The following is a 14,944-nucleotide window of genomic DNA, read 5'->3' as shown; positions in this document are numbered from 1 at the left end:
TGTCGGATTGCATTCAAAAAGATTAACTTTACACAAACAAGCAAAATTTACCATTCTAGATGGCTTATTCTTCGTTCAACGATTACAAAATACGGGAATGGAGTTTATAAAAACTTGTGAAAATGCTATTCGTCTTTTGACTTGTCTTGGTTAGTTATATCTCCATCATGGTCATCCAGTCTGATAGCACAATTTCTTGGAAACCATCCTTTTTGAGGGTCTTTTGCTGAAAAATAGGAAATAGTGTTAGAATAACATAAAAATTCAGTTTTAAGAGCCACTTCGTAATGCATATCCAGGTCAAAGTAGCCAAACGTTATAGGAAACAAATAACAAGCTCAGACAACATCACAGGTTGGTAAATGGGGGAGAGGGGGGGGGGGCACAAATGTGAGACTAAAATACATGAGTAATGCACATGCAGCAAATGAGCCCCCCTGGTTACATGCCTGTATCAGAGCACTGATGGTCGGAATCTTGGAGTTCAAAAACTCTATTTACAGATCTTAAAATTTCAGGAGAAGAAATGCATTAAAACAGCAACTTCAAAGTTGAAAACAAAATTTGTTTGATTGTAAACTATTTAGTAGTGTTCAAAAGCAGGAGATGTCACAGACGTAATCAGGTAATTCTGTAATTAGAGGGAAAGAGAGAATAAAGAATGAGTAACTAATGATTAAGATTTACCTAAATTCTTTTTCTCGTTTTCCACTTTCATAGCATAGAGCCAATGTCTAAAAAATGAAAACCTGATTAAATTTATGTATGAAGTTGTCAAGAAGATTGTTGATCGTCAGCGCTTGGTTTATCTTTTTATTCTTATCATACCAGAGTGTACCTATATGACGATAGTGTTGTTTTAAAGAAAAGTATTTTAATGGACATTTTATAAGCTAAATATCAGTAACTTATTCACTACAATACAATATGACAAACATACTTTCTCCAGCGTGTTACCACAAGAATTTCATCTTTTTCAAAACGTAATCGTCCTTCCACAGAACAAGGGAAAGTAAGGCAAGTTTTTAAACCATTTCGCCAACCACAGAAACTGCCATTAAAAGTCACAGTGCTTTTAAACTCCACCTTAAAAAATAGCTTCATCTTTATAAAGAATGAAAATCATGAAATTGATGCCATGAATTAGCTATGGTTGTTCTAGAGCTCTAGACATAAATAAATAAAGCAAACAAATAAACAAAAAAGAAAGAAAGAAAGGAATAAAGGAAGTAGGGATCAAATAAGCAATTTTTCAAATTAAAGTGTGAGTGTATTTATTGAAAAAATTAGATGGCTACTTTACATGTAATGCTTAAAATGCACTCTTAAGAACTTAAGAACTTACTCTATAAGAACTTACTGAATAATGTCTTTTAACTTGTTTTTGCCTCAATTGCTCAACCTATAAAGTAAGACAGAGAACACAAAACAAATTATTTTCATGTTTTAAGATTCAACAAAAAAAATGCATGTCATGGTTGAATATTTACAGTGAGAGAATACTGATTACAACTCTCCACCACTGGCCAGTGTATTCCATCACCAATATAATCACCATTGAAATGAAGCACCTAAGCAATTTATAATAAAGCAAGATTAAAAAACAATTATCTCCAGTTGATAGAAACCATCCAAAATTCTGCTAAAATCTCTCCAATACTTTATCTCACTTGCTTGATATTCTCCCAACGACCAAGATTATATGGGTAGATAAACTTTACATCATTCTTGGACCGGTGTGCTGCCTAAAAATGCAAGCATTATGATTAAGTGCTACATAAAAGAACTTTAAAAAACATTGATGTACAACGTGGATTATTCCTTAACTTCCCAAGCTTTTTGTCATTAGATTTTGGATTATTTTGTTGTTGTTGCCATTTGGCAACAGTGGGAAAGAAAGGGTTAAGATCTTGAGATGAGTCAAGAATTTGACCTTTTCAACAATCCATGCCTCTATTGCTGATTCATTGCGAACAATATCTTTAATCTATAAGTAAAGGAATAATAATCATTTATATTCAAATAAATGAGTAAGAAAGTCGATTCTATTCAATAAAAACCTGATAAAATAACAGCAAGGCAACTGCAATTGTAACACCAATATCCAAGCCAATGCAAAATACTATACCAAGTAGATGATAAAATTCAAATGGAACTAATTGCGCATACAAAAATCGTCTATAGGCCATTGGATTCACCTACAAAGAATAAGCCTTTTGTTAAAATTTCTGTCAATCAGAAATCTTTGCCTGTACAACTTATGCATATCATAAACAAATTACAGAGAATTGGTCATTAAATAATGTAATACTTACCATAGTAAAGACATAATAAATACAACCAATCAAAGGTACTGCAGCATACGAGCAACCAATAACAACAAAGAATAGAAATAATGTAAATCGCTTGTGATTTTTGTGTCCAACACAGTTATTTATCCAAGGACAATGATGATCCATTTTCATGACACATCTAGTACATAGCATAAGTATTAGTTTTGTTTGTTTGCCACAGAATTTTGTGGTGAATTACTCATTAATGGATAGTGAAGTCTGATGGTGACTGGTGAGGGAATTGACAAAGGAAAAAAACATGTTTTTATAAAAGTGTAGGGAATCCAAGAGGTAATCAATAATGTTTAACATGTAAAGCACACACCTGTTACATTGCCTACAATGATGAGACCTTGGAGCTTTGTATCCCTCGCATATCTGACAGAATTGCATAAATTTTTCGTCCGTAGTCTTTTCCTAGACGCAAATTAGATTCATTGAATTTTACAATCTAAATTCCCAAAAGCCTCTTGAAATATGATAAGGTATGATTCGACTCACCGGTTTCCATCGTAATGGAACATATCCAGGGCCAATCCGAGAAGCTTTAATAAAATTATACAATATACAGACGAGGAAGACAACTAGTAAAGCAATATTTATCAGTCCTGCAACATTTAATGGACTCCACCAAACCAAAGATGAGTATACGCTTGCAATGAAGAGAGTAAATATAATTGTTAGTGCCGTAAGAGGACCCCAGTGAAGTAAACGACCTAAAGCCATAAATACCAACAACTTAAAAGAGTATTGTGAACCATTATCCGAAATTCAACTTATCTTTTCTGATTTCTCGTATTAATAATAAGTATTGGTTTCCATCAGCTGCAAATATTTATGACGTCATTAAATATTTACTATCGATTGCTAATGATTGTTATCGATTGTTATCGATTGCAAAATTTTGATATTCATGATGTATTCTGCATTCTTTACAAAGCATGCAGAAGATTCAAATGGCTCCTGCATTTCTTTCTTTTTATTGAAACTTGTGAAATTATTCATGCACTAATTCACAGTTCACAAATATTAGAGAAAAGGATTTCCAGACGACTTTGACATCAACAAGTTGCGTTGGGTTTGTTCATCCAGTGCTGAAACTCCTTTCTGCTTTTTACTTGTTTGATCCGTCACGATTGTCACCTGAAAATGGGAAAAAACACAGTTGAATATAGCATTAAAATAAGTATTTGTTAAAACTGTATGCATTTTTCGATGTTGGAAGATTTTAAAAAAAAACCAGTTAAAATTACTCGTTTTACCTTGTTAAATACACCACGACCAAAATAATCAGCAACAACTGAAAATCCATCATTTGCTCTTTCAAGCTAAAACATAGAAAGAAAAACTCTCAGCTGATATTAAAAAAAAACAACAATAAGACTCCAGTGAGCAAACCTGATTGTGGAACTGATCATGAAGATCTTTCATTTCTTCTTGAGCACGAATTATATCAAGGACTTTTCTTAAAATAACGTTTAACATAAAAATATAGATTTCAAAAACTTAACTTGTACATGTTTACTAAGGCATAGCATGTTTGAAGGTAGGCATAAAGTCAAAAAATCTTTATACCTATTTTCTGGAGCACATATTGGGCATTCATCATCTTTTTCAGCGTAGCCTTCGAAACAACTGCATGAAAACAACACCATAGCGGGGTAATATCAGTGAAACACAGATGTACAGAGGAGGCCAACATAAACATTTTAACTTACGCAGTATGAAAAGAGTGTTGACAAAAGAAATGGATTACAGGTAACTCAAGAGGTCTGGAACATAGACTGCATTTTGCAGATTGAAATATTATGGCACTACAAAAACAAGAAAAAATGACGTTACTGTAATTCAAACAAAAGTCCATTTTCGACCACATTAATGCTGAAGGCATTGCATACAGAGAGATACGGTCAATATTCGCACGAAAAAGCTTTATTCTGCTGCCACCTTGTTTTTAATTCTTTAATCTGATTTCGCATTTTTTCTGTTTCTTCTCTATATTGACGTATGAGCCTTTCGTCCTATGGAAGAAAAGTATGATTGGAAAATACAATGAATATACAGTCAAATTCACAGCCAATCACGTCGCAAGCCTGGGTTGGCTACGTCGCCAAAATAAGAAAAGAAAATTTATGATTGGATTGATTTCCATAGTTGTCATAATAAAATTCTAACGTAAATTTTCTAGGACAAACCTCTGCTATTTGTTCGTCTTCTTGTTGAAGACGTTTGATGATATAATCCTGAATAAAAGATGATAATGACCATTAAAATATCATGTTACGAAATCACCTAAAGTCACCCATCTCCCTCTACGTATGAGAGGAAAATTTGAAGACTTCAAATACACACAATGTACGTAACAACCTTAACAACTGAAAGTGTTGCAGTGGAACTATGAGCAAGAGTCTGAAGCACAAGTAAAGGTGGCAGTAAATTATGACGATCAATGTCTATAAAAGTTTGTTAAGAAAGCTAAGTAAAAAATGGACAACCAAGGGACTCCGACGTTTGGAGACGAACAGGTGAAAACGATTTTTTAGCAAGCCTGGAGGTGACAAGAACTGAACAAGAACTTAACTTTTTCACATACTAAAACACTCAACTACTGTAAAACTTTACAAAGGATACAATTTAACACTTCCATTATATATTTTCGACAGTCGTTCTCTTTACTGGCGAAATAAGACAGAGCTTGAACCCATAAATTCGAGTCTTGCGAACTAAACAGAAAGAATTGATAAAATTTTCGTTAATCTTTTACCGAACACATATGTATAAAAATCAACCGAAAGTTAGAAACAACTCTAGACAAACATGCCAAAATGAGCTATGTCTTACAATTTTAGCTTTGTCCCAAATGTTTTTTTATTAAGTGGGTATATATGGTCTGCACACGTTATGTCGTTGCAAATATGTAGAAATACGATTCATCATTAGCACAAAATGACTCCTACCCATATTTTCGACATGTCTCCATAACATTAACATGTTCATCGTGCTCCATATGATAACGTAGGATTTGATGGAACCTAATGGATAGCAATGTGCATAAGTACATCAACGTGTGTGAGAATTATAGAAATAATAGACATAGAATGCTAAATGATGCACAAACACACACACTCACATCCCTACTGATAATTAACTGTATGAAGTCAACATTTTGATTACTTACAACTTTGATTTTTCGTAGAGGAGTAGAATTCCAGCTTTGAAGTTATGCATTTGAGAAAGAACCATAGCGTGGTCGTTATCAATTTCGTACTTTCCCTAAATAAAAGTTTGTTTAATTATTATTCATTATGCCATGAAACAATTCCATATAAATGAAGAGGAAACTGTCTGGTATAATTAGTTCAACTACAAGAAACGAATTAGTAATCACTGGTGATTCAAAAATAGAGCATAGTTTCTTTCAGATATTAGAAGACAAACGCTAACAGATCCCCGACAAAATAAGAAGTTGAATGGTTTATTTTCGTATCGAATAAGGCTTAGCTATAGATGTAATATAAAATATGTTCACGCTGGTGTTTGGTTGTCCGGGTGTCCATACAAAGCCGGGACAACATCAGAGCCGTTGCTCAATGAGTATGCATGGGCAATGTCTATTTGATTTGCTGTTGCAACAGCTTTATGAGTTGTGACAATTGAAGAAAGGTTAGTTGTGACAATTGAAGAAAGGTTTACAGAAAAACTAAAGGTTGACGCAGAAAGTAGCTACTCCAGCTTACCTCGAAATTTTGCAACAGGCTTAGAGCTTTTGCCTCCGGTTCAACTTGATCCTAGCAATGATTCAAATTTTGAATATAATTTAAAATAAGCAAAGAGGTATAAGAATATAATAATTCAACTTATTATTGCTAAGCCAGAAAGCCTAGAGCTTAATTAATAAAGAAACTTGATCGACATGTTTCAAGCAAGCACATATATAGTCAAGGATAATATGATGTAATGCAGAACATCAACAAAGCTACTATATTTGCCATATATATTAACGAAAAATAAAATATTTAGTGATGAAAGTTTACCATTTTCGTTTTACAATGTTTTGCTTTGTTTAAGTAAAGCTCCAACAAAGTCATGCATACCATGGTCGATGATTTTTTGCGTACCTAAAAACAATTTGAATTTATTGAAGTGAGTTTTAGGGAGTGTGGCTCTGTTTCGACTGTGAAAATGGAGAGTGGGGTTTGGCAATGGAGTGGAGTTCTATTTCGACTAGCATCATGAAAGCTTTATAGTCTTGAATTAATTAATTGGTTCAAAGTTAAATGAGACAATGTATTGTGAGCAGGTAATCCTTGTTTGTTGTTTGAACCTTGCAGTATCCTTGGATGTTCTAGTTTCTTTTATGAGAAATTCTTGTAAAGAAAAAAGATAAATTTTCAAAACAAAAATCACGTTTTCGGTCCATGCCTCCCCATACCCCGAGAGAGTTGAGCACTAGAGCGTGGCATCTTAATGTTTCGGTTGGAGATTTCAGCTCCTCCAGGCTTTTCTACTTTTTGATGTAAATAGCAAGCCTCCGCCCATCAGACCCCGAGATCGCACAAATGCGCAGATGAGTTGGTCGTTACCACGACTATGAACTTGGACAGTGGTCAAATTGATGCTCAAATATGCAACTAATTGAGCCAGTTACACCAAAAGCAATGCAAGTTCACCCACAATTGGTTCTTGCCATGACTATGAACTCGATCATTGATTGAGAGGACTGTGAATGCACGAGCGTACTGCGCATGCTTTCTCAAACAAATTGCGACTAGTCGAGCTATTTACTCCAAATATGGTACAAGTAGCATATTGGTACATGTGACAGTTTTTAGCTTACCCTCGTCATGTGCTCCAGAAACTCAATAAGTTTGTTCTTTTTATGGACAAAAATGTGAATGAAGGTTTCCGGCTCAGCCCGTTCAACTCTTCTCGTATTTCCTACATGTAAAATGTATATATAAATACAGGATGGAAAAAGTTCGTGACTCACAATAGCCAATTGTACGGTGAAATTCTTCGAAAAGAGAAACCTGTTTGTGTTTGACCTCTATACAAGAGAATATTTCAGCAAAATTTCATTCACCATACATAACATACCTGCCAACTCTTCATCTTTTAGAAGGGGACCTAAAAACAGCATTGACAGCGTATTTCAAATTCAATTGCAACAATATGAAAGCTTACTGGTCGTACCGTATTTGTATACTAAGAAAAGCAGATCTTATGAAAACGAGCAAACACGCTTTTTGATAAAAATTGAATGCACGCGTTGGGTCAATGAATAAGATCATATAGATGTAGAGTAAAAGTCTTGTAACTTGATATAAAGTGTTGTGGATGGATGGTCAATGTTGGGTAACTTTGAATAAGATCGTGTAGAAAACATGATAAGATTTTTTCAAAATTCTGCTCTTCAAAAGCTTTCTAAAGAAGGTAATCTTTTTATTTGAATTAAAATTTAAAATTTAGTATTTCCACTTAACATTTCTATTTCTACAACTTGACAATGCAGCGAGCGCATTTGAATGACAAAATCATGCGCATGATGCAACTAAAAGAAAGAGATCATACTTTCACTTGATCGATAGTCAGTACAAAGCAACTTCAATAACTCCGTTGTTTTATCTGGTTCAGCTTCCATCAGTGTTTTACCATATTTCTTTAAATTATCTTTTGCCTTGAAAATGACGTAAAAGATGATGCCAAATGTATTACAACCTCGAAAATACATAGGGATGAACGAATGACTTATCACTTACGTCTTGAAAATTCAGTTTTCCTATATAGTTCAGTGCTTTCTGATATTTCTTCGTATCCTCCAACTGTATCTTGAGATACCAGTCGTTGTGTTCATACTTTTCCGCCAGATACAACGCATGATTAAAATATGCTGCTTGTCGACAAACCTACATCAAATTAAGGTGAATGCAGTAAATAAAACGTTGTTTCTTTCCACAAGCCGTTCATTACAACGACCCTTCACTAGTTAGTAGATGTTAATCGTCCAAATTAGTAAGTAATCCTGCTGGTTTTTATTGGTATCTAAAAATGACCACTGTTAAAGAATTTTCAACATCAGATCATCATCACAACACCATTACCTACTTTCCTCCTCGGGAGTCGAATTTAGGCAATCTACAAATACCCCATAATCTGCAGGGACATTCTCCGCCATTTTTAATTATTTAATAACATCATAGAGCAAATGGACTGTAGAGTGGCCCGTCAGCCAGCCCGTCAATTTAGTCCTGCAATGCAAAATTCTCAATGCCTTACTGACTGTAAAAACAATACATTTGACATTCGTAAAGAAATGAATAACGATTACGTTTTGAAATTCACATTGCACGGAACTAGAGCTTGCTGGCTGGCTAGGCTATATTGTCAAATAGCAAGCTTGGCGTCTCACTTTAATAGCTGTTTCCACATCGAAATTAAATTCTTTGTCAGTCTACGAATAAAAACGAAAATGACAAATTTTTCTAACGGTTCGTCTACAAATTTACTGTCAACGAAAAAATCTTGTCATTTATTTCAACTTGCCATAATGAACTCGTCCAACTTGGACACATCTTTGAGTTTTGTGTAACAATTGAGTAGAAGGGTTGTGTGATCAGCATTTGCGAGATTTTTTTCGTGCAGAGCCTATAAGTAAAAACAAAAGAGCTATCACACAAAAAATATAAAACTTGTAAATGATCTTAATTTACAAAATCTACAGCACCTGAAGATACGCAGTGAGGTTGTGAATTCGCTGAGCGTCTAAAAACTGAAATCAAAAGGCAAAGCACTGCATGAGTGGTAAAGAAATTGTTAAGAACATGCTTTCTTTTGTTGGCTATCCTGCAATCAGTCAAAAAGAACATGCTGTCTTGTAATCTGCAATGAAAAAGTGTTTGCTGTCCTGTAATCTGCCAAAGAGAAACGTAAACCAGAGATAAATGCACGCTGTCTATAAACTGCACTAAAGAAGTGCGTGCTATCAATTTACCAACCAGTAAAAAGCATTTGCCTATAGAAATATTTATACCTTTCTAATGACGTAAGACGGTTCAAGATATCCAATAGTCTTTATATACTGTTTTATTGCACCATCATGGTCGCCCTTACTGGAATGGTACACATCACAATTATAAAAACAAAAACCTTTAACACAGAAAAGCAAAAATGTTTTGCTTAAAAGCAAAGCAAAATTAATTTATATCAACGCTTACCTATATAAATGGTCTCCATATTGGGTAAAGATAGCAATCAAACCATCTGAATACTGAAGACTTCGAGCTAAACTAATTCAAAATGACATTTTGATTATTGACGAATTGTTAGCCAACTATTTTGCCGTTAGGCGAAATAGTTAACAATCTCACACATTTAACTGTGGCACTCTGAGGACTGGTATACAACATTAAACTATGGCACTTTGACGACTGGTACACAATATTTAACTATGGAACTTTGAGGACTGGTACACAACATTAAACTATGGCACTTTGACGACTGGTACACAATATTTAACTATGGCACTTTGAGGACTGGTACACAACATTAAACTATGGCACTTTGACGACTGGTACACAATATTTAACTATGGCACTCTGAGGACTGGTACACAACATTAAACTATGGCACTTTGACGACTGGTACACAATATTTAACTATGGCACTTTGAGGACTGGTACACAATATCAAACTATGGCACTCTGAGGACTGGTACACAACATTAAACTATGGCACTTTGAAGACTGGTACACAATATCAAACTATGGCACTTTGAGGACTGGTACACAATATTTAACTATGGCACTTTGAGGACTGGTACACAATATCAAACTATGGCACTCTGAGGACTGGTACACAACATTAAACTATGGCACTTTGAAGACTGGTACACAATATCAAACTATGGCACTTTGAGGACTGGTACACAATATTTAACTATGGTACTCTGAGGACTGTTATACAACATTAAACTATGTCACTTTGAGGACTGGTACACAATATTTAACTATGGTACTTTGAGGACTGGTACACAATATCACTTATGGTACTTCAAGGACTGGTACACAATATTTAACTATGGCACTTTGAGGACTGGTACACAATATTTAACTATGGTACTTTGAGGACTGGTACACAATATTTAATTATGGTACTTCAAGGACTGGTACACAATATTTAACTATGGTACTTTGAGGACTGGTACACAATATTTAACTATGGTACTTTGAGGACTGGTACACAATATTTAAACTATGGCACTTTGAGGACTGGTACACAACATTTAACTATGGTACTTCAAGGACTGGTACACAACATTAAACTATGGCACTTTGAGGACTGGTACACAATATTTAACTATGGTACTTTGAGGACTGGTACACATTTAACTTATGGTACTTCAAGGACTGGTACACAATATTTAACTATGGTACTTTGAGGACTGGTACACAATATTTAACTATGGCACTTCAAGGACTGGTACACAATATTTAACTATGGTACTTTGAGGACTGGTGCACAATATTTAACTTTGGTACTTCAAGGACTGGTACACAATATATAACTATGGTACTTTGAGGACTGGTACACAATATATAACTATGGTACTGTGAGGACTGGTACACAATATTAAACTACGATACTTTGAGGACTGAAACCAATGACTGAAACGCAGTATTGAAATACGCTACTTTGTGGTCTGGGATACTAGGATGGGATGCTAAACACGGGATGCTGAGATGAAAATTTTGCTTGCTTAATGAAATTACTTACTCGATAGCAACAGCGTAAAGATTTTTTTTGAATAGGATTTCCAACTTTGTCTGCGTGTCTTTTTCTTGAAACTGATAAATCTAAAAGTTAAAATTTCCTCTCAATACATGAAAAAGTCAACAGCCGATCCTTCTAAAATTTTCTCAATCTCTTTTTTCCAAATATATTCATCAAACAAGGCCCATCTCTTTTATGTTTTTTATAATTTGCAGAAATGTAATCTTGTCAACAACAGAATACAAAATGATCATCGCAATTGACGCTTAGACGAAAAAAGAAACTAACAAAATTTCATTTTTTTAAAAAAAAGCATCATTACACCTACAGTGTTGTCTGATGTAAGGACATAAAGACATCCCCATTCGCTTAAAACATCAAAGACACTGGGAAGAGGACCAGAAAATGCTGAAACAGAAATAGACAATAGTTTTAATTTCTGCGTAACACAAAACTGATGATCAATTATTTTGTCCTTAATTATTTATGAAATAATACATGAGTTTCATTGTACGTAAAGTTCCCCCATTTAACGGTAACGGTACGTTTCATTGTACGTAAAGTTCCCCCATTTAACGGTAACGGTACAAATTCATCCATCAGAGTTATGGCAATTACTAAAGGGAAAACTGGCAAATTATTCATAAGTTTAATCGCAAGCACGCTTTAAAGTGGAAACGATAAAAAAGTTCTGTCTTTTGCCACTGAAAGTCACGATAGAACTGTGAAGGTTATGCAGTGCCGTGGTATTTAGAGTCGTTCATACCAATACTGCAGTGAGCTCACTATACATATATATGAAAATATTCTGCTTGCCCCACCAATGAGGTAGAAAGCAAATTAAAAAGTAATGAACAATGGATTTAATGACAAAACATACCAATAAATTTGTTTTGAATGTCGTATATTGTGACCAAACTCATGGGACGTGTAGAACTTTGTCTAAAGGCAATAAGGACACATATTTGGTAATAAAATTGTAGACGCAAATAATCGATTGTATTTTGATAAAAAAAATGTTATTTAAAATGACATAAATTAGATACCCACCCAGGTATTGTTCTCATATCATTGCTGACAACGACCAAATAACCACGATGCCAAGAAATCAACGATTTTTCACCTTTAAAACAAGTGACAACGTTACCAATGACATTACTTATGAGAACCACATGACTAACAAACCTTCAAATGGCAACACAGCTCCTCGACAGTCCGGTTGATAAAAGTACAAAGCCTATGGATATATGAGTGACCTAGCATTAATAACAGAACATTGTAAATTTTGCAAGAACTACTTATAAGTGTTCATTCAGTTAAAGAACACTTAATTAATTCCTGAAAAAATAGTCCTCCATTCAAGGTTAGAAATACCTAATGACCTGGCTAGATGGGTTGTAGAGAAACTATGAGAAATACAGGAACTTTAACAAGAGTTATAAAAATGGTAATAATATATATGTTGGTGAATGTAGATCATCCAGGTTAGTAGAGTCCTGAGAAAGACTGTTGTTGTTGATGTTGAATGATGTTTCGACATCCTTAGTGGTAGTCATCTTCAAAGTCAAGCAAGGAGTAAACATAAGGTTATCCCTATTTGTTATCTGGTTCTACATCATCATATTGTGAGAACAGGAAAGGTGTGGGTGTACAAGAATCAGATAACAAATACAGCTAACCTGATGTTTACTCCTCACTTGACTCTGAAGATGAGTACCGCTAAGGATGTCGAAACGTCATTCAACATCAACAACAACAGTCCTTCTCAGGACTCTACTAATCTGGATGATCTACATCCACAAACATGTAACAATACTCTCGGGTTATACAGACCTCTTTCCTTGCAACAACAAAAACAAATTGACTCTCTTGAGACATATCTGATAAAACTGAACATCGTGGATTACAACCATGCATGTCTAAAACTTCCTGCAAAAAAAACAAACAAAGCTTCCTATGAATCTCACTTGCCTCAGTATAAATGATTTAAAATGAGCCCAGTAAAAATATTTCTTGCTTACAAAAACAATATAGAATTTGCCAACTATTTCCAACAAAAGCATGGGTAATTATATAAATATATCCTGAACTAAAAACAAACTCAAAGCTTGTTTTGACCAACAATTAAGCATGGTCGTGCATTCTCAATTTATTTCACATACTCTTTGATCTTTTGCCGAAGTGTTGTATGAGATAACTGAGTCAACTGTAGTGACAAACAATATGATATGGCTTTTCACTTGCTTGTATGACAGACCTTGGAAACAATCAAAAATGGTTAACCAGGACCTAGGTATTAAAGCATAACATTTATTTCCTGACGTAGTCACACATACTTGTTATAGGAAGGTTGTCTTGATGAATGACATGTGATTTACTATGTCTATTAAGGAATGAAATCAAATAAACACCAAGCAATTCAAGCAAATGAATAATTGAAAGAAACATAAATCATACCTATCTTTTGTAACATCACCTTTGTATACAACAACACTCCCATCTTCAAAACCCACAGCCATTTGAGTAAGATTTTCATACACAGACAAACATGTCACCTGTTGAAAGATATTAAGATGATAATTCTTACAGTTATATTACACAATCATCAAGTTAATATTTTGCTTACTGCCACAGGCTTGTTCCCAGGAAGAGCTCTTGTGATTCTCATGCATAAAGGATTTCCTAACTTGTCTGTCTAATAATTAAAAAGACAAAAAGAGATTTGTCAACAAATATGTCTATGATTAAAACTAAAATTTATGAACAATCACCTTATCTAAATTCCAAACTTTGATTAGAGGATTAATGCCAACTTCATCTTCCTGTTAAAGAAGTTCCAACAAGCTGAAATCTTGGTGTACAGTAATGATAAAATGATACGATTCATTCTATTCCAAAGATGGTGTAAACTTTGTAAAATATCAAACCAGCAATGGATAAAAGTCAATGGTAGAACACAACGGGAATAGAGTAAAAACATTACAAACATACCCCAATAGAGACAAGTATATTGTATTGCCTAAGTTGGCATAGGTGCGACACTCGAATTTCAAATGCTTTGATACTTGTGATGTTTAAATTACGATCCAGAAAGTATATATTTCCTTCGATATCTGATTAACAAAATTATTGGAATATCTTAATAATTATAAGAGCAAAACATTGTTGGTCAATTTAATATGAGAACTTAAAGCAAATAAGAAATAATTACCTCCAGCAATAAGCTGCCCACGGCCACTTGTTGTTGCAACTATATTTACGTCCTGTGGAATAGAAATACATTTCTCAATGAAGTACAGCTAAAATGACAAATGCTCAATCAGTTTAACTTTTAAGTGGAGTATAATTTAGAGTGCAATAGTGCATCTTTAAATTGTTTATTAAGTTATAGCGATTGGAATGACACAAGTGTACAATATGTATCAAAGACCACCACAGACATGCTACAAAATACAACATAATGCAATTATAAAAACTATAAACAATAGAACTTAAAAACTCAGTTTATTACACGACCTTCAATAAATTCCAAGGTTGTTTTGTTTCAACATTTTTAGCGACGTCTTTCTCGAAGAAATTGAAACGTCGCCACTGCAATTCAACAATTAAAAACATCTTTAACAAGAACCAAGCAACATATGAACACAACAAATTATACATAAATACATCTCTTCGAGCTTCTCACCTGCAACATCGCCATATTGTCGTCATTACCAGCATGTAACCACTCTTCCCTTTCAATCCTTCCAGTTCAATATTTGAAAAATTGAAACTGAAAATATTTTAGACAACTAACTCAAGTTACTTCGAACGGTATCAAAAAAATTTGAAAAAAAAAATAA

At 34.1% G+C, this 14,944-nt stretch overlaps 2 protein-coding genes across 2 annotated transcripts; both read right to left on the bottom strand.

The window, feature by feature from the left end:
• Positions 1-46: 46 nt before the first annotated feature.
• On the bottom strand, positions 47-3,120 carry LOC124449474 (palmitoyltransferase ZDHHC6-like). The gene is made up of 11 exons (XM_047000394.1): positions 2,835-3,120; positions 2,659-2,750; positions 2,316-2,472; positions 2,061-2,198; positions 1,934-1,987; positions 1,671-1,745; positions 1,491-1,571; positions 1,361-1,402; positions 941-1,086; positions 688-734; positions 47-226 (listed from the first exon to the last, which is right to left on the bottom strand). Exons 1-11 carry the CDS (start codon positions 3,057-3,059, stop codon positions 126-128), a joined length of 1,158 nt encoding a protein of 385 aa, XP_046856350.1. The 5' UTR covers positions 3,060-3,120; the 3' UTR covers positions 47-125.
• Positions 3,097-14,865, bottom strand: LOC124449416 (vacuolar protein sorting-associated protein 11 homolog). The gene is made up of 37 exons (XM_047000342.1): positions 14,788-14,865; positions 14,619-14,693; positions 14,314-14,365; positions 14,094-14,215; positions 13,874-13,924; positions 13,729-13,797; positions 13,560-13,657; positions 13,439-13,485; positions 13,265-13,359; positions 12,936-13,031; positions 12,288-12,339; positions 12,153-12,225; positions 11,983-12,044; positions 11,431-11,510; positions 11,106-11,185; positions 9,548-9,619; positions 9,364-9,442; positions 9,058-9,102; positions 8,877-8,978; positions 8,743-8,784; positions 8,093-8,239; positions 7,905-8,010; positions 7,431-7,460; positions 7,171-7,271; positions 6,368-6,451; positions 6,071-6,121; positions 5,512-5,606; positions 5,291-5,365; positions 4,965-5,056; positions 4,701-4,786; positions 4,529-4,576; positions 4,281-4,354; positions 4,052-4,147; positions 3,909-3,968; positions 3,732-3,798; positions 3,596-3,661; positions 3,097-3,476 (listed from the first exon to the last, which is right to left on the bottom strand). Exons 1-37 carry the CDS (start codon positions 14,800-14,802, stop codon positions 3,363-3,365), a joined length of 2,799 nt encoding a protein of 932 aa, XP_046856298.1. The 5' UTR covers positions 14,803-14,865; the 3' UTR covers positions 3,097-3,362.
• Between the last annotated feature and the right edge of the window lie 79 nt (positions 14,866-14,944).

Source organism: Xenia sp. Carnegie-2017, unplaced genomic scaffold (assembly GCF_021976095.1).
Source record: "Xenia sp. Carnegie-2017 unplaced genomic scaffold, XeniaSp_v1 HiC_scaffold_13, whole genome shotgun sequence".
Taxonomy (NCBI): Eukaryota; Metazoa; Cnidaria; class Anthozoa; order Malacalcyonacea; family Xeniidae; genus Xenia; species Xenia sp. Carnegie-2017.
This window is presented reverse-complemented; position numbering and strand designations above follow the sequence as displayed.